Source organism: Neopsephotus bourkii, unplaced genomic scaffold, assembly GCF_033783945.1.
Source record: "Neopsephotus bourkii isolate Nb327-2 ecotype Australia unplaced genomic scaffold, CSIRO-AGI_Nbou_v1 NB_126, whole genome shotgun sequence".
Lineage (NCBI taxonomy): Eukaryota > Metazoa > Chordata > Aves > Psittaciformes > Psittacidae > Neopsephotus > Neopsephotus bourkii.
The window spans coordinates 147,011-170,223 of record NW_026900643.1 but is presented as its reverse complement, the minus strand read 5'-3'; the positions used below and the strand labels follow the sequence as shown (position 1 = coordinate 170,223).

The 23,213-nt window shown below is 41.4% G+C and overlaps 1 protein-coding gene across 5 annotated transcripts in view; it reads right to left on the bottom strand.

The window, feature by feature from the left end:
• Positions 1–23,213, bottom strand: part of XYLT1 (xylosyltransferase 1) — a 192,780-nt gene that overhangs the window by 90,387 nt on the left and 79,180 nt on the right. For 3 of the 5 annotated variants that reach the window (XM_061366907.1, XM_061366917.1, XM_061366937.1), the window contains one exon: positions 2,216–2,747. In XM_061366907.1, the coding sequence (XP_061222891.1) occupies positions 2,216–2,747 (532 nt within the window). Of the gene's footprint in view, positions 1–2,215; positions 2,748–4,012; positions 4,181–5,034; positions 5,197–23,213 lie in introns of those variants that run through there. The other 2 variants (XM_061366927.1, XM_061366946.1) reach the window with 2 other exon arrangements.

Sequence of the window (23,213 nt, the reverse complement as noted above, 5' to 3'; positions counted from 1 at the left end):
TCTTTTTATACTTAATTTTTAATGTGGTATATACCCACGCCTCATGAGTTGTTACTAAATTTCATAGTTGTTACTGTTTTATTGCAAAATAAAACCGTATTTGGACAACTACTCAATTTCTCTAGTCATGTTTGAAGCTCCCAGTTTTGCTGGATGTTTTACTATGTCTTATTGCAGTGGAAGCATTCATACCGATCTGCAATGTACGTACATGCTGAAAGGCTTCAAGTGTAAAACGTAAGACTGTTCTTGGTTATAAGACCATGCTGTTATTCTGACTGTAGGGCTTAAGAGGGGAATTCTGTATTTAAAAAAAGCAGCAACAAATAAATATTTATTGAGAAGCCCGTTTTTAAGAATGGCAGTTGTTTGAAACTTCTGGGGACTCACCCTGCATCTCTCCAGGACAGATTACCAGGCAGCAGGTGTGGGTAAAATGGCACACAGCTGCAGCATGCACCCACACGAATGACAACACATCTTCCAGCTCTCTCCGGGATATCACTTGCAAATCTGTCTATGGGATGCATTTACCCTACACAAGTAACATAACACTGCTCCTTGATCACAAGAAGCACTGGAAAGCGTCTGCAAAGCGCTGACCTCCATCAACTTTCTCACAGACCAAAGCTGATTCTCCTGTCATTAGGAAAGAAGAGGGAAAGATACTAAGGACATACTTATAGCACTGGATTCCCAATGGCACCCCAATGCGACCCCAGGGGCTCCCAGGTGTATTCACTCAGCCTGTTACCAGTGTCTCGTTTTGCTCAATTCTTACTTCTCTACTGTTCTTTTATCTTCCCTTCAACTTGTGCTGCCCTTGCTGCCCCTCTCCCTGCTTCCTACTGAGCACAGAGTCTTCTGCCTCTTCCATTAAGTCTTTATCTCCAATGTTTCCCCACCCGGCTTAACAATTTTGAGTATTACCATGGTAAGAAAGGGAGAAAAAACACCAAAAGAGACATGGTAAAAAACAAAACAAAACAAAAACGATCACAGATGCACTACAGTGGGAAATGGGGTGGTCACACCATTCATCCTGGCAGTATCTGTCACCTAAATTAAAACCCTAAGCTTTGTACTAGCGAGATGCTTTTGTCTGGAAACATCCTCTAGGGCACCTTCTTTTTTCCCACTGTCTGTACAGGGAGTTCAGCCTCCTAATTTAAACAACAGCAACACGGATCCTCCTCCCTCCCACACTGAATCCAATAGTAACCACTGCTTTGAGATGGTGCAATAAATGGTAAGCTGTGGGGGTTAGAGGATGTACTATTCCTCATGAAAGAAACTAAAGATCCCCTCATGCCCATGGATCACCATGTTTGCTGCACCATCTTAAAGAAAGCTATCATCTTGTTTGTGAAAGCTCAGTCAGAGAAACTGGCATATCCTTACAAGTATGGACTGAAGTGCCAGTTACAGGATAGGAACTTTGAACTGCTGTATGGGAAGTTTACAGTTGAATGAATGGTGGCACATGAAGCACTCCTTGAAAAGCAGAAGGTCAGCTCACACATGCAAACCGACAGCAAGCCAAAAGATACCTCATGTATCTGACTGCATGGAGAAATCAAAAGCAACAAATCAAAGCTCGGCTTAGGCTAGCAGAGGTACCTGATTCTCTACCACAGATTCTGAAAGTTATTTTGCTGACTGAAGAACACTAAAAGTAGAAGTAATCCACAATATTGGATTTTTTTCCCATGCTTTTGGAGATTTTTAATATTACATTTCTGATAATTATATGGGTTATCCAAATTCTTTGCAGTCCTGATTATTAGCTAAAACTCCACCGTGGCAGAAAAATGGCCACATGGCTATAACAGCAATGCCACTCATCTGTTGGCTAGCAAATTCACCATGGCTGTTCCCTGATCCCCAAAAAGCATGCAGTCCCGTAGAGAGCAAGAAGATTTCAACTACACGTCTCTGTCTCTGCAGATTTAAAAGGAACAGAATAGCAGCTGAATACCTTGGTCACATTGTGGTGAAAGTGAAACAAATTCTGTACAAAATCTACCAAGGATCTTGTGACATCCATAAAACTCTCCAGTGAAAACATCCTCAAGCCCCTCCTCATTTTCACAGGCTGAGTACATTACACATTCCTGCAATAAAGCCATTTTTGTCATCAGAAGGCCATTTCAATTACATTGAACCCTTCCCCTGAGATACCACGTTATTTCTCCTTCACCATCTACCAACTTACCCTCCAGCTTACAAAACCGTGTCACCTTCTCCGGCATCAGCTTCCCGTGCTTGTGCTGGCAATACACCTCTGCGATCTCCTGCCGACACTGCTTAGTTTTAGAGCGGGACATGGCTGAGATTGCCTCTTTGCCCGTCACCTCACACTTTGGTGGTTGGTCATATGTCAGTTCAGGGGAGCTGTTTCCTTTTTTTTTTACATGGTGGTGTCTGGAAGACCTGTGAATTGCCTTCAAATTGTTGCTGTTGCTGCTGTTGCTGGTTTTGACCAGGTCATCAGTGAACTGCACCACCTCATTGGAGTTCTTCCCCAGCAGCAAGTTCTTCTTCATCTTCTCCTCTTCCAGTTTTTTTCTCAAGTGCTCCTTTTGCTTGCTAAGGGGTTTTTTCACCAGCTCAGACTGGTGTTTTTGCCTCTGAGTCCTGGGAGCAAAGTTACTGTTATCAATATTTTCAAAGTCCTTTGGGACTGAATTTTCATTATTGCTGTCTGTTCGCATTTTCTCTTTCGGTCGGTGGGAAAAATATCCATCCTATAAATGGGGAGAAAAATTATACTTGTCTTACTAAATATAGACACACTCCATACAATACAAGCATGAAAATATAAATTACAATCCAACATACTGCAGGAAATCCCCAAGTTAGGATCTGTAACAGAAAGATAGAGCCAAGAGGCCTCTGAGCTATGCAGACCACTACCACCTGCATCCCTCCATCACCAAGCCAGGATCCAACCCCCATCCCAGATGGAGCAGGGAGGTTTTACACAGGTTTGTGATCAATTACTAACCAGAGACTTCAATCTGACACTATTAAAAATCAATGGCAAAACTGACACAGATTCCAATGCAGCAAGAGCAGGTCCTACAATGCTTCCTTTCGCAGTTTGGTATCCCAGGAACTGCCCCAATTCCTCTGCAGAAAGCATCACATGACTTTATAGCCTGAGCTTTCTTTCAGTAAAATAACTGCTACAAACCAAGTTTAGAGTTTCTACATAATAAAACTCTGGAGAAGTGTTTCCCAGGAATTGCACTGCAGCCTTGCCACAAGTGGGAAGCTGTGGCAGCAACGAGCCCCATGCGAGAGGATAAGCAGCTACAGACACCCAGGCTTCATGGAGGGTCAGAGCCAGGCCCATATGTCAGCATTTGGCAAGTACACAGACCATAACATTGCAACACTTCAAAAGTATCATATAAAGGAAAAGGAATAGATGTAAAATATTTTTCTGATGCAGAATAATGCTTTGCTTCACAATTTCATCCCTGCCTCCACCTATCATCATGGGAACTGGTCCTGTCTCATCAGCAGCAGAGCAAGTTTACAACACCAAAGAAAAAGGAAGATTATCTCAGGCATCTGAAAGACAACAGGGAACATATAAATCTGCTTTAGAAAAGATGTCAGACTAGAACAAAACTGAAAGGCACTTATATGTGTATAATATTATCAAATGGAAGCCTGTTTGATAGCAAAGGTTGGGTAAGGCAAAGCTATCTTTGCTCCAACCACACAAACCAGCCCTCAGGCTAGTGGGGCACAATTTTTAGACTCATGGAACATGAAATATAAAGTGATCAGTAGCAGATTAAATCAATGGGGAATTGTTACTAAAACATCTGATAGACTTTTTCAGTCTGTCCTGTTTTCTGTCCACTCGTGAAAGGCCTAACCAAAAATCAGGAGGCTGGTAAAGGACAGCATCTGCTAAGGATGATTGATGGGAGCCATTCCTATGAACCACCATTGTATTCAAAACATTTTAGCAGCATGAGCTAATTATGTATCACACCTCTTCTGGGAGGAACTATTTAACAGAAGAAGGAGAGGGAGATAATGGCTTATCCAAGGCCACGCAAGGAGTCGGTCTCACTTTGACCTCTGCAGCTCAGCAGTAAGATTCATTAGAAGATGTGGCTCTGTGAGCAACTGAAGTGATTCTCTCCATGAGTATCTCCAGCTCACAAGTAGCTTTAGCTGCCAGACATGGAGTCATGGAGAGTTGTTCTAAACAAAGACAAACAACATACAAAACAAAACCCAAATGTTTTCAATCAAAATATGTTTGGGGAGAACATATCTATCTAATTTTTAAGGCTACACATGAAATCAAATTCTTTTTTCTGTGCTTTTTTTTTTTTAAGGAGCACAAACAATAGAATTTTTTTATAGAATCACAGGATTGTTTAGGTTGGAAAAGACCTTTAAGGTCATCAAGTTCAACTGTTAATCCTGCACTGCCAAGTCCACCATCTCCTTAAGTGCCACAGCTGTACACCTTCTAAATACCTCCAGGGATGGTGACCCCACCACCTCCCTGGGCAGCCTGTTCCAATGCTTGACAATCTTTCCAGTGAAGAAATTTTTCATAATAACCAATCTAAACCTCCACAGCACAACCTGAGGGCATTTCCTCTTGTCCTGTGACTTGTGACCTGGGAGAAGTGACAGATACCCCTCTCTCTCCATCCTCCTTTTCAGGTAGTTGTAGAAACCAATCAGGTCTTCCCCAAGCCTTCTTCCCCAGGCTAAAAAAAAACCCAGTTCCCTCAGCCACTCCTTGTAACACCTGTGCTCTAGACCCTTCATCAGTTTCGGTGCTTTTCTTTGGACACCAAAGAGAAAACAAAACATAGTTTCAAGACAGCCCTCATTCCCATGAATGATGAAACAAAAACCCCAAAACCAATTCTTTTCAGAGCCCAGCTCCCTTCACTTAGTCTGTATCTCCAATGTATCTTCAAAAAAGGACTCCAAACCCAGCAGCAAACTGCAAATAAAGCAAGACAATTGTAAAACTTACGAACATCATACCCAAAACATCTCCATTGCGGTGCCACTGCTCTGAGACTTCAGATGTTTGACAGCTATCATATTCCCTTTGTTGTTCAGCCAACTCTAAAGCCTCAGCCTAGTGATGCCACCTGTGTATTTTCACTTGCTTTATTTCATTGCTAATACAGTTTAAAACACTTCTTATTAGTAACAGGAGTGTTCCACCACGCTGTAACTTAGAGCCAAAATACCTAGCTGCAATGTTGAGGAAAAAAGATAATTGTCTTCTTCATTGAAGTCTTTCCAGGGTCTCTAAAGGCGATGCTGCAATAGGATATTTCTGTGTATCCTGGCAACATTCCCTCCCACAGCCTGACTGTTGCTACATTATTTTTGTCTTAAACTAAAAAAAATTAATCCTAATCTGTACAGCAAATGGCACATTGATGAAGGGGGCAGGAAGGGAGAGGACATTTCACTGTTGGTGGTTTTTTGTCATAATTCTTACTACCCACAAACGAGAGACTGGCTGGAACCAGAGTGACAGGCACAGCCCTGCCCTACACTCTCTCCTCCTGCCACATCCAAACCTCTCAAAGGTGTCAGCATGAGATCCAGGCCCCTTTGTGTTTCAAATGACATCTGACATGAAACTTATGTGATGTTTCAGCTGGGACCTTCACTCTCCATATTACCCTTCCTGTGCCCATGAGTGTCTGATCAGGCTACACAGCAATCACAGGACAAGAGGAGCAGCTACGGGTGTTTAAGCAGAGCATTCCTGATGACCTGCAGAGCTGTGATGAAACCTCAGGAGGAAAATGCAAAGTAAACAGCAGATTTAATGGTGTATGGTTCACCTCTTTAAACTGTTTTCCTCCTTCAAGAGCTTTGCCCCCCTCTGGGAAATGCATTTCCAAGTCTACATGCTGGAATATGAACAGACAAATGAATTTTAAATGATTCAAAGGCAGACACAAAACTTAGTTTGGGTGTAACTCTTCCCTGCCCACAGGGACAGCGAACACCACAGAGGACAGCCAGTGTCAGCAGAGACTTCTCGTTGGGAGAAGCAAGGACTAAAAATAAAACACAGTTGTAGAACAACTGTACCAAACAAGAGCTATAGATACACACTGCAAAACAATGACATGTAACAAATACCATAGCTGGACAGTCAAAACCAGCTTCACACCACCCCAATACCTGTTGATGCAGGTGTTAAATACCATCAAACCAGAAATCTCCATACACCTTTAATCTGCATTTCTCTCTCACAGTAACTTTCACCAAAGACAAGTGAGATTTATACAGCACAACGATTTCAAGAGAGGCTCCATACGTGACAGCAGAACACATACGGCTGCAGAGCAGGGGAAATGAAGCTCAGCACTCTGAGTTTAAAACAGCAGCAGCTGCTGACAATAAATTGTGTTCACTTGTGAAGTTCAGGGGTACAAACGAAAGAAGCACATCTGGTTTTCAGCTTGCTTCAGGAGAATGGGATTTACTTGCGCTGCAATATTTCATTTTTGCAGTGCTGGATTAACTGCAGACTACATTTGCCATAGATATCTTCTAAGACATGCGTGCAAGAACAAAGTCATCCTATAGAAAGATGGTCTTGAAACCAGCATTCCTGGTTCTGACAGTCCATGGGGCATACACCAGCTGGTTCACTATTTCAATCATCATCTTTTCCACCTCTTGTCTAGTTATCGGTTAGTAACACCTCTATCTCTCTTCATGCTTGAAAATCACACTAAACACACTGAAAAAATGGAAGGTTATACTCAGACCAAATTAGAAGCAGAGAGTCTATTAATATAGCCTGTATGCATCCACAGTCTAAGATGAAAGCTGTATTTTCAAACCCACACCTAACACTGCTGTGTAGATTTAATGTCATCCACAGAAGGCACAAGAATGTTGTTAAGGAAAAGACCATTTTAGTCTTTGCAATAGAGTAATTCTCCCTAGAACAAACACCGATCAGAAGAGGCTCTGTCCAAAGACAATTCATTTGAGAGGCTACCCCATCAAAGTTACTATTACAGGCGTCAAACTCAACACATGCTACCCAAGAGCATGTATTCCTATTGTGGTTCCAGTACAGTCCTGGGAAAACATTCCCTTTCTGCATCATTCCACACATGACTCTGTAGCAACCCCAGAGTGACACTGAGTCTCCCTTTGGGGACTAATAGCAAAAATTGTGCAGCCAGGGGAGTCATGTCTGTAGCCCAGTACTGACCTACTGTTCCCAACACCAATGACAGTCATTCCACTCTCACAGAGAAGCACAGGATTGGGTCAAAGTAATTTTTTTCCCACATTTGGAAAGCCAACACAGTTCACAGTCATTATAAAGGAACCCTTGGGAAGGTTTTCATCACTTGTAGCACTGCAGTTCAAAGATCAAGCATGATGCCGTGGCCGGACACGGAACACAGGTCTAAGGAGGATTTCCACAAACAGAAATTCTCTGTCCTAACTCCACCTCATGGAGAGGTTAGCTGCTGAGTACTCAATGGTGAGAGCCCTGGCAAGGAGAGTTTTAATGACTGTGGGTTCTCTTCTGCATGTGAACAAGCTGTAATTCAGCAACAACAAGCAAATACTCCCAAACTGGGAAGGAACAGTCTGTACCCAGGAGCGTGCATGAGATCATTGGCAATTACATACTGATGGTCATTGATGCTAAAAATAATAGTATAACGTTAATGCAAAAATAACATTTTAAGCTTGGAGCCATGCATGCAATGAGAGTTTGAATTCTGCTCCAAGTTCTGCTCCTTGTTGAACACGAGTTTGTTTTCTCCAAACTCCACCTGCAGTGTGTTTTACCTGTCACACAAAATATATGTTCTTCGGTATATCTGCAATTCTATCTACAGTGAAAGACTATGGCTGTATTACTGACCAAGGGAAATGAGGGATAACTCCAACAAATTATCATGCTCCCTGTGGGCTATCCCACTGTAAGGCTAGAATACACTACAAATCCATTAGGAACCAACTCACATAGTTTCAGACTGACCCTGGAAGGGTGTCTCCACCAACAGCCAGGATTAGGCAGTATCACTGTTTCTGCAAAATTCAAAAAGCCAACACCAGACCAATTTCAAACCTCCTTTCAGAGAGATAACCTAAGGTGCGCATTGATCAGCAGAGACACAAACATCAGTGCCCCAATGCACAGCAGCTCTGCAGACAGCAAGGGTACACAAGACCCTGCATGGCTGAAGGATCCAAGTCAAGACTCCAAACCACAGGGGAATTGCCCACAGCACTACTCCAGCATTACTGCTACTCACCTGCAGAAATACAGTGTTGCTAGATGGCTCCTTCTGTAGAGCTCTGTGAAGCAAGCTAAGGAAAACCCTCATCAGTTCACAAGGGCACACAACAAGAGCTCGCATTTATCTGCAAAAGGTGTTCATTGCATCCTGAAGAACATTTACTCCCAACAATAAGAAAATGCTGCCTTCTCAGGAAAAGTTATTCATTGTGTGATTTCTGTATCAAGGAACTCCTATAAATACTACACAGATGGATGAACTATGTGCAATCAAGCCCTGAATGACAAATGTTCACAGTTTCAGTTTATCTGACACAACTGATTTTCTCCCAAGCACGCACAGTTTTTCTGTCTTTAGTACTGAGAACATATTCTCAAGTTCTTCCCCTGGCAAAGCTCAGTACCTTAAAGACACAGCAAACCAAACCAGGAATATACATACGCACACGCTGAGCAACAACAAAACAGACTTTCCCTAAATACAAAGCACTGGACATGCTGGTCTTGAGGGTCAGGTATAAACTAAACCTCTGTACTATAAAAAGAAAAAATATATATATTTTTTCTCTCCTGTCGCATAATAAAATACCGAACAATCATTGATCTCACATGAAAATATGCACTCACTGGGCAGCCTCGCCGGTTCACACGTCTGAGACAAAATGAGCGCCCAGAGCTGGTGCAAACACTTGTACTTTGCTGGGGTGAGCTGTGCCACTGCAGGATCCAAACCAGCTAGCTCACAGCTCATGGACAGCTTCAAAATCCGCATCATTTGTCAAAGCCTCAATGGAGACCTGGTCAGTTTTTACAGGACCATCTATTTTCCCTGTCCTGTGACCAAGAAGAATTTAACAGCACTGTGAGAAGATAATTAAAACAAGTTTCTGCTCAATATTAATTACAGCTCTGTGACATATTATTTTGAAATGCTTGTTAATTATTCAATAATGATACCTTTTCATTGCCAGAGGAGGCAGAGGATGACATCTCTACAAGCAAGGGCTGCTCCTGAATTATTCGCCCCCTTCCTCCTTGCTTTAACCTTTGCATATTTGAGGGCTGTTTCTTAGTTGAAATCAAAACCTTTCCACCCAGCAGAACTACAAACCTTATCCTATGGTCTTCAGAACAAGAGCAGAAATAAATACTCCTCATGCTCCAGTGGGCTCCAAAATCCGATTTCACCCCATGTTTCTGAAACAGCTGAGCACCCGTCTCCCTGGGCACATGGCCAAAGAAACTTCTTCAGAGCAACAGTCCCATGGGCAGCTGCAGGCTGCCAAACTAGGGAGCACCGCAAGTTCAGCCCCACTGCCAATTCTTGAGGCCATCATGGGAAGCAGCTTCACTCCATTCTCCTTTTCTGCAAGAGTCCAAGAAAAACCATCTTTCTCCACCACTGGAAAGCAAAACTACAGGGCTTTTACCCGGAATTGTCCAAATGCTCACCCTTCCGCTACATGCGCATAGCAGGATGGTCACCATCAGAGCGACAATAAATAAATAATAATAATTGGGAAAAAAAAAAGAAGTCACAGCAAAGAACTGCTAAGCCAGGCAGGAAAACAGGTAAGCTCCTCTCTTCCCCCTGCTGGACCAAGCAAACCCGTGTGGGGCTGACACCTTGCTGGCTCTGTGGGAGCTTCAGGCACCTCACCTGCGTGCTGCAGCCACCATGATCCAGAGGCTGAGCATAAGAGCAGGCATCACCTCCTGTGCTCAACAGCACAGACTTTGACATCCTTCAGATGCTCATTTCAATGGCTCAGAAGGCCACTGGATAAAAGAAGGTGTCTTCCCAGCCAGGGTAGGGCCCTGGGGGTACAAAACCAATTTCAGCTACAGCGCTCACCCTACTGTTGCCTGGTACATCTTTTAAACTACAGAACAACCACTGCTCTGCTTGAAGTTGCTGTGCAGCCACAGGGATGCAGACATCCAGCTGCACCACCAAATGAACAAGGAATTGTGAACCTCAATGGAAGACATGGGTGATGTATCATGAGACCCTTGAAAAACTAGTACTTTTGGCAGGTTTGAACAAAAGCACGGCCAAAGAGAGCAGATGGAGAAAAGACACCAGATGTTAACAGAGTTAAGTTTTTCCATATGTTTTTCCATTTTGCTGTAGTAAGTATGTTGCACTTCTAATCGTCAGTGGCTGAAGACTTGTGAGAAACATTTTGTGAGAAATACAAGTTCTGTATTTCTCACAAATATGCCTGACGTTAAAGAAGACACAAATGGTGAAAACAACTTTATTGACTTTGAACTTGCAAGCTCGTAAGGATGAAAGATGCAATTTTTCCAAATACAGTCCTTTCTGTTAGGTAAAAAGACTGTAAGAATAAGCAAACATTTGGGTTAAAAGGGGGGTTCTGATACTTCAGGATTCATTGCTAACAAATACTCACAGGCACTGCTAGCCCCAAACTATCGTTATGCTTGCATTCAAGGCTGCAAAGTAGCAGATGGACCACCACAAAGTGCACAGCCACAGGGGACCCTGCACTGGAACATCTGCATTGGTAAGTGACTGGAGGATTGTTTTTCCCTTCCTTTCCAAAAATGTTACCAATGTTTTTTGTTTTTCCTTCACATCAACTTCAGCAGTGGGCTCCAAAACACTAACAACATCATCATTAAAAGATCATTCATGTTGCTTTTTTCCCTTTTTGCATACATAACATTTGTACATTAAGGAAAGATGTTCTGGTTTGAAACAAAAGGAAAACAGCTTCAAAATTTTGGCTGTTTTCCTCAAAGAATTTTTCTGTTACTTGCTGTCAGAGTGATTTAGATTAGGGAGTAAAACAATATTGCACCCCTCAAAACTCCAGACAGATTTTCACATTTGCTCTGGCTTAGCACAGTAACTGTATGAAGAGCCATATTGTATTAACAGGAATTTAAAATGTTCATCTGGTTATTAAACAGTTTGGAACACTGCTAGAGGGAGCTGTGAAAGCACATATCCATTGCATTGCCAAAACTGACAACTTTGTTTTCTGCTAATTTAAGCTTCTCAGGAAGATTTGTACTACACAGGAGGACTGACACCACAGGCTAGTCAGATTTATCCACTCTGTAACAGAACTTGATTTATAACCAGTAACTGCCCCCACTTGACATATATTGTTCCCTTTCAATGATTAGCAGCTCTGGGTTAATGGTTGGACCTGATGATTTTAAAGGTCTTTTCCAACCTAAATGATTCTATGCTTGATCTCATTAACAGACTCCAGATGAATGCACACAACCCCTCTTTCTCTTGGCAAAGGTCCCTCCCAGTCAAACTCACCAACAGTAACACAAACACTGAGTTCAGGCAGGCTTTTCTGCCTAAAGATATATATATATACATGCATGCAAAGAGATTTCAGTGGCTTCCACTCTGCTTTGCAGTGCAATGAGCTCTGCCTTGGTGCAAGCAAGGGAACCCACCCTTGCATGACAACACTCCCAGGCAAACAAACCCTCAAAAAGACCATTCACTTTGAGCAACTGTCCTGGAACATTTACCAGAGTTATTAAGCCTCCTGGATTCATTTCATCTTAACCACATCTTTAAACAGAATTCACCACAAAACTAGGAAAGAGATGAAGGAGGGCTGGCCTGACAGTGCAAAACGCACCTTCTCAGGAAGCTCAGGAAAACCCCAGAGGTTCATTTTCCTACAGCTTCTTCCCAAGAGAAGGTGCATCTTAAAATACTTCCGACAAAGAGTTCAGACATGAAGTGCCTTAAAAAGTCAGCCCTTTCTCACAGGAAAGGTAATTTTAGTGACTTTTTACATTAATGACTATTATTTTGTGGTACTTGAACACGACCCTCTAACAGCATTTGAAAAGACCTGCCATTCCACAGAGTAGCTGCAGATACTAATGCCCCACAACCCTTCAACAGGCGTAGGGCTCCTGGTCCTATTCTCACTCTGTGCCAAGAAGGCTTCACCCAGGACATGGAACAGCACAGCACAGTGTCTATTTCCACACAGGGCTGGGCCATGGGCTTGCACAATGACATCTTCTGGGGCATGGCACGGGATGTGGGTAAGGTCAAACCCGGCACAGCAACATGATCATCTTTCCTGGTGGGTTTTTTTAATACTGAAATGAAAAGCGATGTTGTGATTTTAATTTTACCAAACTATAAAACCTTGACACAGGTGCCCCACAGAGATCATATATAAGTAGCTAACGCTAAATAAATACAGTCATTTGAATGTTCAGAATACGGATACGATACCCACACTGAGCACACATTCACCAGCAAACCTGTTCATATTTCTTTTTTTTTTACACCTTCCCCTCTTAGTGACCCACCCCATCAAAAATAACATGGCTAATCTGAACCAAATCCCTCTGCTTTCATCTCGATTTCTTTCATCCCAAATTGAGCCAATACACACTTTACATCTTTCAAAGCGGTAGTAAACACTTTAAATTGCTTCCTGGTGACTTGTTATTAACAAGTTTCCAACTAAATTCATCTGGAGGCCTATTCCAACTCCAATCTAAACAATCTTTAGCAGCCCAGGGTGAATTGCTGAGACACACAATAGGATCTCTGGCAGCTATAGAAATTAAACGTAATTAAAATATGGATGGAAGAAAGCAAAGACGCCCTCACACACAAATGAAAACATCCTTGTAAAATATGGTCAGTTTAGCACAAACATATTCACCCTTAATTAGGTAGAAAATCTATTTAGATGAACACAATGAAAAGAATAATAATGAACTTCAAGATTACATTTTGTTACTTGAAGGGAAAAAACAACACAAATAAATGGGAAGTAATTGGAGCTTATTTAATAGTCCCAGACTATCAGCTTGAACAACTATAATCATTAAAGACCCTGCAGTGATCTTCTACTGATAAATGTTGTTAAATCAGAATTACAATACAAGCATGAAGAGCAAAGCCTATTAATATGAGCAGCACTGAAAGAAATAGATTCTTTCACATCTTTTTTCACTTGCCCAGCATCACAAGAAGTCTTTGAACCAAGCACACAGGAACGAAAGGTCTTCAGGTTTCCTCTTGTTTCAGGTGAGACCAAAATACGAGCTCTTCAGGATGTGTGCTGACTGCAGAGGAGTGCAGATAAGCAACAGTTATCCAGTACTGAATACATGGCAACACAAAGTTTAGTATCACAGGGCTCAGATATATTATCCTGTATCTACTAATAGAAATGAACCAAACAGACCCTTTCATTCAACGGTAGAGCACTACTCCTGGACCCTAAGGACCGTGAGGGATATGTGGACATGTGACCCAGTTGACTGCTTGCTGGTGAAAGACACTCTACTTCTACTATTTCATTTCTACCCATGTAGGCCAGGTTACTTCTAATCAACTCTCCTCTCCCCTGCCCATTCCCCAGAACAGGGAGAGATACCAGTGTGGAAAGACTGCCTCTTAGTCTTCTATCTCCAAGGACTGCCTCAAGATGACTGTCCTCAGGAGTTGTCCTAGAGCCACTCCACAGCTTTCTGTGCAACTCTGCCTGGCCCTCCCTGCTGTGCTGGTAAAGGAGTGACCCTGTGCAGGCAGGCACATCTCCCACAGCAGCCCTGCAGTGGGCAACAGGGAAATCCTCTCTCTCCCTTATCAAAACTACATATGGTTTCAATTCCAAATCAAAATTCAACAGCTGAATTTTCTGCCCATATAAACGGGTATAATCACATAGGTTCATGGATATGTGCCAGTGCTAGATGATTTAAAAAATTACCTTTTCTCTAAAAATGGAAAGCTTACGTGTGGATGTCAATCTTGGAAGATGTCCTGTCCTCATCATGGTGCAGATTTCCAGACTCAGGAAAAGAGGTTTTTAGATACTGCTCTGTATCTCCACAGAAGGTTCCTCTGCAAGATTAGCAAGATACGCTAATAAAATAAAAATTGAAAAGGCCAAAGGAGAGTATTATGGACTCTGCCATCTGCCTCCTTAGCTACCCTGTCAGCAGTACAGCCTTCCTGAAAACTCAGCCTGGGACTGGGCCTCAGCAAGAGTTTCTTATACAGTACTGCATTCCCTGGTTTTGCAGATAGATTCATTAGAACTGCTCATTTGTGTAGGTCTTAACAGCATGATGAAACATGACAGAGATTTGGGGTGAAAAGATATAGCAGAATACAGATTTCCAACACCAAAAAAAGATGCACCTTAAGTTCAAAACCTTGTCATTTTCTTGGCTCCAGGAAGGAGTGTGAAGAATGTACGATTAGTAGAAGCCATCAAAATTTTTCCAGGAAACTGATCTTCACCCTTACTTGAATATTTTGCAGGCCAAATCCTTTTTCTCTACCACACAAAACACTCTGACTACATTGAGCCAAACACCAGATTGTATAGTGCCCTGCTTTCTTTAGCCACACAACAGCTTTTTGTTCATGTTGTAAGCACAGTGCTGTCAAAACGGTGATTTGTAATTACACTGCATTTAACAATGGTCATATTTCTATAACCTACCACTTCCAATTATGTCATAAACAAGGAACCACTCAATGCAAAGTCAATGATCATATCCCAGCATATACACATCCTCAACTGACAGAATTAGATCAACAGCACAGCATAATGATAACTTAGCTAGTCACTATTCACAGACTATGCCATGCAAAGAACTCAAATCACAATATACTCCATTGTTTTAACTAACATTATTATGTTAAGAGCATCACAAAAACACTTCATTCTAAAGGGCAACCACTGGCCTTGCAGCTATTCCAAAGGTTTATCTACAATCAGCAGTTTTTCATGTAATCCAGAATAAACTTTAACCCAGGGACTTCAAGGAAGTATACCAGTTTCTTCCATACCTCTTCGGCACATTTCAGAGTTTATACTCAGTCCTCCATCCTATGATCCTGTTCTGCCTTACAGGGTCAGAACTGTCTTCGATATAAGCCCAACAGAGTTCGTGGTATTGCTGTTGAGATGTCTTCTTAAGTGAGGCTTAAATGATACTGCTTTCATTTCTAATATTATAACACATGCTCACTCACAGTTATATTAATATGTACTTATATATATTTGCCATTCTAACTCCCCACCTGTGGCATTTACCATTCCTAAATATTCAGTGAACTAAAGTTATGGTTTGGATGTCTGCCATGAAACCCTGTCCCATGCAGGCTGTGAACAACTTGCATTCCTCAGCATTTTTCCCAGAATATCCCCTCTTCTTCTCCCAGTGATAAACTGCCACTGAGGAAACCATAAATAACTGTTAATAGTATTTGATCAAAATAGCAGCTTTGGGCTGTATTACAAAGCCATTTGCTTGCTCAATCTTGAGCAGAGGAGCGCATACGTGTGTTAGCAGCTCTGCACAGTGTGATCTCTCAGAACTCATCCACAAGCAGTGTGAAAAACCACATGATTAACTTCAGCAGCATGAACACGAGCAACCTCTAAATAGCGTATTTAAAGATTTGATGGACCAGCCTCTTCTACAGTAGCAAATTTCTTTCACTAAAAAAAGAATAAAATCTACTGCCATGCGCAGAATGAAAAGTAGATTTTGTCTGTCAAGTAATTCTTGTCTGTATTTCCCTATTCTAAGGCAGCAAAATCATGTAAATTGAGAGAAAACTTTAAATTTGGGTCTACAAATAGATAATGTGTGAACTGTGCCAAATTTACCTGATATTTTGATGAATCATTTTCTACAACATCAGCACTGGTCCAAAGAGAAGCTGTGTGGGAATATAAAACTACCAATACACATAAGTGGCATTATTTCCATTTAACCAGGATTAAATGGACAGAGGAACTTGCAGGATAAAGTTACTACTTCTGGCTTTCTAACCAGTCGCTCTGTGGTCATCTGGATTTTTCTTTTCTTGATTTTGCAGTGCTTATCAACTCCCAACAAGCCTTGTAATGTGGTGAAAGGCAAAGACACCTTTCAGTCAGCACTCTGTTTACAAAGAGAAGCTGTTAGAGATACCACACATTGAGCAATGCTTTCTCTCCCAGGGCCAATAGGAAATTCAATCACAGCTTCCCCTCTGCTTTTATATCTCATTCCTGGTGCGCAGGACAGATTTTGATCTTCTACACATGGGACAGTTGTCTCTTACAAGAATATTTAATAGCATACAGCAACCTTGGTATACATACTTCTGTAGAAGTACCTTTTAGAAAGAAATTCCTGAGAATCTTCTGCTTGCTGGAACAGTTTCATTTGCAGAGACAGCACAATGATAAAGCATACACCGTCTTATGTGTATAGTCCAAAACATCTATTTCCCATTAGTATTTTTACTATGTCAATCATACAAAGTGACACCTGGCAAGTATAATGCTATATATTTACCAACATAATAATAATGCTTCAGCAGAGTAATATTTTCAAGGGTTTGAAATTAAGAAAATCTTTCAAATCTTATCTCGGATGTATGATCTGCAAAGATGTGCACACTGACAGAAATCAGCCTATGGGAATTACTGGTAGTACAGATTTGAAGCTAACAGTTTCTAATCTACTGTTTGTAAGAATTGATATATCAACAGCTCTACATGCAGCAACAGCAATAAGAGACATTCACACACTGTGTAGCTTTTGTGATGGATGCAGATAAAGGGCTGCCAGTTTGGGGGCTCCAGCTGTCTGATTGGTGCTTTCTGTATATCCAAGAAAAAAGACAGCTATTATTCTATTTTGTCTGTTACCTACTGCCTCTCAGTGACATAATGCTGCTAGGAAAGGAACAAATTCAGCAAGTTTCCAGACTCTGGATCCTTGGGCACATCTGCCAGGCAATCCAAGCAGCCTGTAAAACCCAGAAACACCTGAACACCTTCCTGGAAAAGCCCCTGTGGTGACAGGTTACACACAATTCCCACTGTGAACTCCAGGGTGTTTAAGGAGCAAAAGCATGGGAAAGATACCGAAACACAGGGTTTTACCAGCTCTCTCCTGCTCTTGCTTCTCCCGCTTCCCTCCCCACCACCTCATGCTGGGCAAGCCACTGCACAAGAGGGATGGCACAGAAATGTTTGCTCAAGACTGTGCTTGCTGGAATACCAACGGAGGCCAGTTATGAGCTTAACAGCAAACAGGAAGGAGGAAAAAGAAACTCTGCCACAAAAGAAACAAATAGCCGGAGATGAGCTTTCCCAGCAGGTACCACATTGTAATTCAGAGCTGGTGGTATCAGAAAGAAAGTAAGAAATCAGTAAGAAAACAAGTTCTAGGTTCCTATCACTTCTAAAGGCAGGACCGCTTATTACTGTTAGCAGATCTGAAATTGTTGCCCTTTATTATTCTTTATTAGCATCAAATTATGTTAGCTGAGCAGATGTGAAGAAACCTGGTGCAAGCAGCAGCCTGCTGTAAATACCAATGCGAAAAGATGCATTTTGCACACGATGAAAGCCGAGGATGAGCTGTCATCGTTAGTTTAATTCATGTGTTGTCCTTTAGAATAGGAAAAGCCTTTATCAAGACAAAACAATGTTAGGCTCTGCCTATATCCCAGATTCTCAGCTTACGCCAAATAAAGCTTAACATTCCTCTGAAAGAAAAGACTTTGAATATCTGTTAAAACGTGCATGGGCTATTACTAGCTCCCAGAGTTGCTCAATGAAATTCAAAAAGAGCAGACCTAGGAATTTATTAGGCAACAGTTTCTCTTTTGTATTAAAGATTTTGAAATCTCTAAGATAATAATCTTGTTGCTTTTTCCAAGGCATTCAATATCACCCTTAACTCTTTGACCCAACACACGAGCTGGGCTACTGCCAGTAAACAAGTGGTTTGTGTTAATATTGCAGAAGTAAAGAGTCACTTGAAGTATTTTTCATTCCTTGTTTGTGTATAAATGTGTGCTAGTTAGCCAAAAGTCCCTGCTGACACAGAATATTGCAGCAAGACAGGACCAGTGGCTAAAAAAACCCTTATTCATCTCATCTGCTATCAACTGTCCATAGAGAGAATGACAATTACAACATTACCCAACAGCTACAAATACGGATTCCTCTGTTTTGTACAGTCAACAAGTCTGTTCCCACATGTAAATGTATTACTTCAGTGCTGATTCTACAGATCAAGGTGAAATTCTGGCAGTTCCCACCCACAAGTAAAGAGAAAGGAGAAAGTCAGCCTTTCTCTGCTGGCAAGCCACCTCATCCCCACACAAATCCAGCATGCTACAGCATGGTCCTGCTTAGAAAATACAGAACAGTCTTCATTGGTGGGTCAGTGACTGAACCTAGAGCAAATCTAGATCACAAGCCACCAAAGCTCCAACAGCCACCATCGACAGGCTGTATGTACACAGTGCCCAAGCAGATACAGCCCAATACAAGGCATCAGCTGCCTGCCTCTCACCTGGACAAGCCATACTTCTACAGGTGATCCACAATATAATTCAGCCCTTGGCCCATTCAAAGATGTCAGCCATGGACTGTTGTGGCAAAATAACCTCCCCCCCTCCCTTTTAATTTAAAGCTAGGATATTCCTTATGACCAACAAAAATGCATAGGCAGAATGTAAAGAAGAGAAGTAAGTACATGTTTTTAACTGCACTAAGTGATTGCTTGCAATGCTAATTATTCTATGCAATGCCCATATTTTAATGCCGTCCTCTATAAGCAACTCAGTACTTTTTTACAATGTATTTCCAGATAATTTAAAAGACGTTTGGTGAACTGGCTGGCATAGAAATTTCTGAAGCTCTAAACACATCTAAAAAATGGACACTGCCCCAAGTATGTCCAAAAAAACCCCAACTTCTTAGCAAGGAACCACTAATGAAACAGGATGACACTGTATGAGAAACTTGCCAAAGAATGATGTTCTTCTGTCCCTGGTTCTCTACACTGCTGTTTTTATTACACAAAAATACTTTTACCCCAAAGTGCGTACCAGTTCCTCTACAGTCACATTCATGCAAACTGTGTGGAGGACAGTGCACTTAGTGGGGACTGGGCAAAATCCTGGGATTCAAAGAAGCCAATGAAGCAAGGAGATGTCTCCATGCTGCGATTCACCTCCTTACTAACTCTGCATTCAGTATCTCAATGAAGTGTTAGAGGATTCAGTTCACTGAAGGAGGCGGTACCTAAGCTGGAGCACTTCCCAAGAGCATGGGATTCACCACAAGAGCAGATATCTCTCGGGTACCCATCACCTCAGGAGCAAAGCTGTATGACCAGGGCAGTAGTTGAAACAAAGCAGTCATAACAAAAGCAGAAAAGTGTATTTACTCACAGTGCTCTTCTAGGCAACTAGGGAGGCAGAAGAGGGGAGGAGGGTGAAATGAAGAAAATCTAACACCAGACAGAAACCATGCATGAAGTCTGAGCAAGGAAATGGTGTTTCCATTGCACACTGAGTAAAAATGCAGATACACAACTCAACAAGCAGGGAAAGGTCAGACTCAAGTGGCCAACTGTGAGGTAACTATCTGACATGAAACTATTCATTGACAAGTATTTGCAGGAGATTGTTTAACACCAGTCCTCTTGACTGTCAGTTTGACATTCATTAAGTGCAAAAAAAAGATCTGTAAGAAACAACATTTAACTACTCATGGAATGTTTTAATTGCTGTTACAAAGCAGTACTTCTGAATTACAGGTCATATTAATACAAATATGATCTGATCATGATCATTAGGATTACTGTAGTGATCTTGTTCACCAACACTGTCTTTGTATTTAAAGAAAACGTCATTAAAAAGCCATGGGAACTTTATCATTAATGTGTGGGTAGTGTAATCTTCATTTCCTCCTGCAGATATTGAACTGAGCCCAGTCATACAAGATTTTCCAGTATGTAAAACAGCTGTCACTTTTCATTACAAAGCATATGAAGCAAAGGGAACACTTAAATAACAAGGCTGAAACGATTTTCTAGGTTTAGGAAATCCCATGCGACAACTTGTCTAGGAGCACTTTTTTCAAAGGCTAAATTTTCCCAGGAATTTTGAAAACAAGGTGTAATGTCCCATTGTTCAGAGTTCAATTCTGAGTTGGCAAGTAAGCCAGCAAATAGACTATTCAATCTACCTCTCATGCAGCTGATGGTACAATCTCAAGTGTATAGCTGATCTTTCTTATTCATTTAAGAAAAACTGAAGATCAGTGCAATTGCCAGAAGCTAAGGATTTTAGTTCTTGATAACACAAAAATGGTCAAGGCAATTTAATGGCAGAAATGTATAAAAGCAAGAGTATTGCATGAATCAGAAAACGGAATTACAGGAGGGGAAAAAGTCTTCAACTATAACTTGTATCAAGCAAGTACCTACTGACATCTGTACACATCCACGTATGGAGATGAAGGTAGATAGTCAGCTTCCAGAAATGTTAAACAAAGGGTCCAGACCTCCAAGATTCTGAGCATTTTACAAAACAGGCAAGAAGAAAGGAAAATATAAAGCAAACAGCTTTCTAAAATATAATACATGTAAATGTATATGTAGCAAATGCTATATACATTCATCAGAACATACACGGTATAAGCAATAAGAATAAAGAGTCCATAAATATTAAGATCATGGACAGTTTAAAGAAATAAACTCTGGATTAAGTTTACCTAACACTTATTTAGCCCTCTTGAACCTTGCTCTTGGGCATCCTTCCTGTCCAATGCCATCTACAGCTGATAACAATGCCCTTTATTGTCTTTTAATCTTATCACATCTCAGCTTCCGATTAGGTGGTCAATAGTTTGTTTACTTTTTGTCTCATTGCTGCCCTTGCTCAGGTTCCAACCTTTGCAGAACTGCAGACCTGTCAGACAAGGAACAGAAGACTCTTCTAAATAGCTAAGGGAACATAAAACCAGCCATGGGTCAGGTTCCACTCCCAGGCAGGACAGCAGCTGGATTTTGTGAAGTACTGTCAAGATGAATCATGCTTCCTCATCTGCTGCTTGCTGGTGAAAGCAAATGAAATCTCAAAAAACTTCTTAGCCTTAAAGCTGTAACACAGCTTGAGGTGAGGACCAAAACACCAAAGCAAAGGACAACTGCACTAGTTCACCACCCCATCCATCTTTACACTGTATCACCTACGTGAGGTTGCCTCTTGCACTGGTGGACTAACAAGAGTTGCACTGGCATGAAGGCATCTGTGCCAGCATGGCTCAGGATGACCCTGGAGGTCAAAACCTTATCTCTTCTTTCTTAAGGTGACCCAACAAATTGGCATCAGCATTTTGCTTTCTTATTCTCTTACTGTTCTTTCCAAAGTTCTAGATAAAATAACATTTTCACTATGGGTTTAGTAGTTTGGATATAACAGCTTATTAGTCAAACCGCAAGTGATTTAAGTATACACAAAAACATAGATTTGACATTCCCAGCAATAAACTCCCCAGGACACTGTTGTATTGCCATTCTCAAAATGCTGGAGCAAGCTTCAAGACTGTACCATGCAAACCTGAAATGAGGATGGGAGTCCTGGCTTTGCTGAGGGCTCCTAGGGTTTTCCAAATACATGGGCTGCATGCTGCAGTGCACCTCAGAGACAACCACTGGAACAATACAGCCTCCATTCAACAAGAAATGGGCTACATAACATGAACTTGCAGGCTGTGATGGTCTGCTCGACACAGACTCCTCCAGCTGACACACAAAGCAATTTCGGTGGTATTGTAGCAGCAATCATTGCAGCCATGACATTGGTATGAGGGAAGTGAGGGCTAAATCAAATGGAAATTACTCAAAAGGCTAACAGCATCCTAAACCAAAGTTAAGCAGTAAGTCTTGAATGTCACGGCGCTGCAAAGCCATCTAACTACAGCAGTAAAGGATTTGCCAGGTCTAGCAGGTACTTTTACCCCCACAGGATATGGTGGTTCATAGTGTTTAAAGAAACATGGGCTTTTTCTTATTACAGGCAAAATGCTTTGAGGTTACACCCCTTGCACAGTAACGCTACCTTAATGTCGATGTAGATCATCTTTAATAAAGTCGCATTAATCAATCTTCCTCCTACATGAATGATGGTGGTCTTGGAAAGACAAGAAAGAGGCATTCCAAAATGCATGCAGACTGCATATTTTATGTAACAAATATTTTCATCTGTGTAAAATGGAGAGTTAACCAAGCAATTCACAGTCAGGATAAAGCTACTCCAATCCAAAAACTTTCTGTGCTAAAATCCGGCTTATCACAGAAAACGAATAAAAATGGATTTCTTACTCCTTTCCCATACATTTCAATCAAATTCTTGACTCCCTGCAAGTCCCTGCCTGTTCTACTCATAGTGACTTTCAGCTAGGAGAATGGCCATAGAAGAGCACAACGTGTTTTCACAGCTTTAATTCACAACAGTCCCAGCCTCCCTTGAATTACCACTCCCTCAAATGGGCTCATATTGACACTGAGGATCTTCCTTCTGTTTTTCAAGTTCCACTGCAGTCCTTATGAAGATGCACACAAAATGGAAATATTTATAAAACTGATACTGAAATACATTACATATGCTGAAGACCAAAGTAATAACAGCAGATGCCATTATTATGAATACTTACTATATGCTTACACTTTACATATAATTTACATATTACACATGTCCTGATATATTTTTTTCCTCCCAATATCAACAGGATTATGAACCTAATAGCTTTTTAAACAAAGCCTGGGAAACGCCTGTTTGTCTTCACTGCAACCTCATAAATTTGCAGCCTCTGTTCTGAAGAATTTGGTTTACAACAAAACAAGTAAAGGAGTGGGTGGAAGGAAAAAAAAATCACGTTTCTGACAGGCATCCTCTCTGCTGATGCACTTAGAGGAAGCTGGATATTCAAACGAGCACTTAAAATGTAAAAAAAACTAATGTTTCTGTTTCGCAATGCAACAGATAGAGCTGCTGATGTGGCACTTTTCCACTATCTCAACACGATGTCTAAGAGTTACAAGATTTGTGACTGGAAGCTTT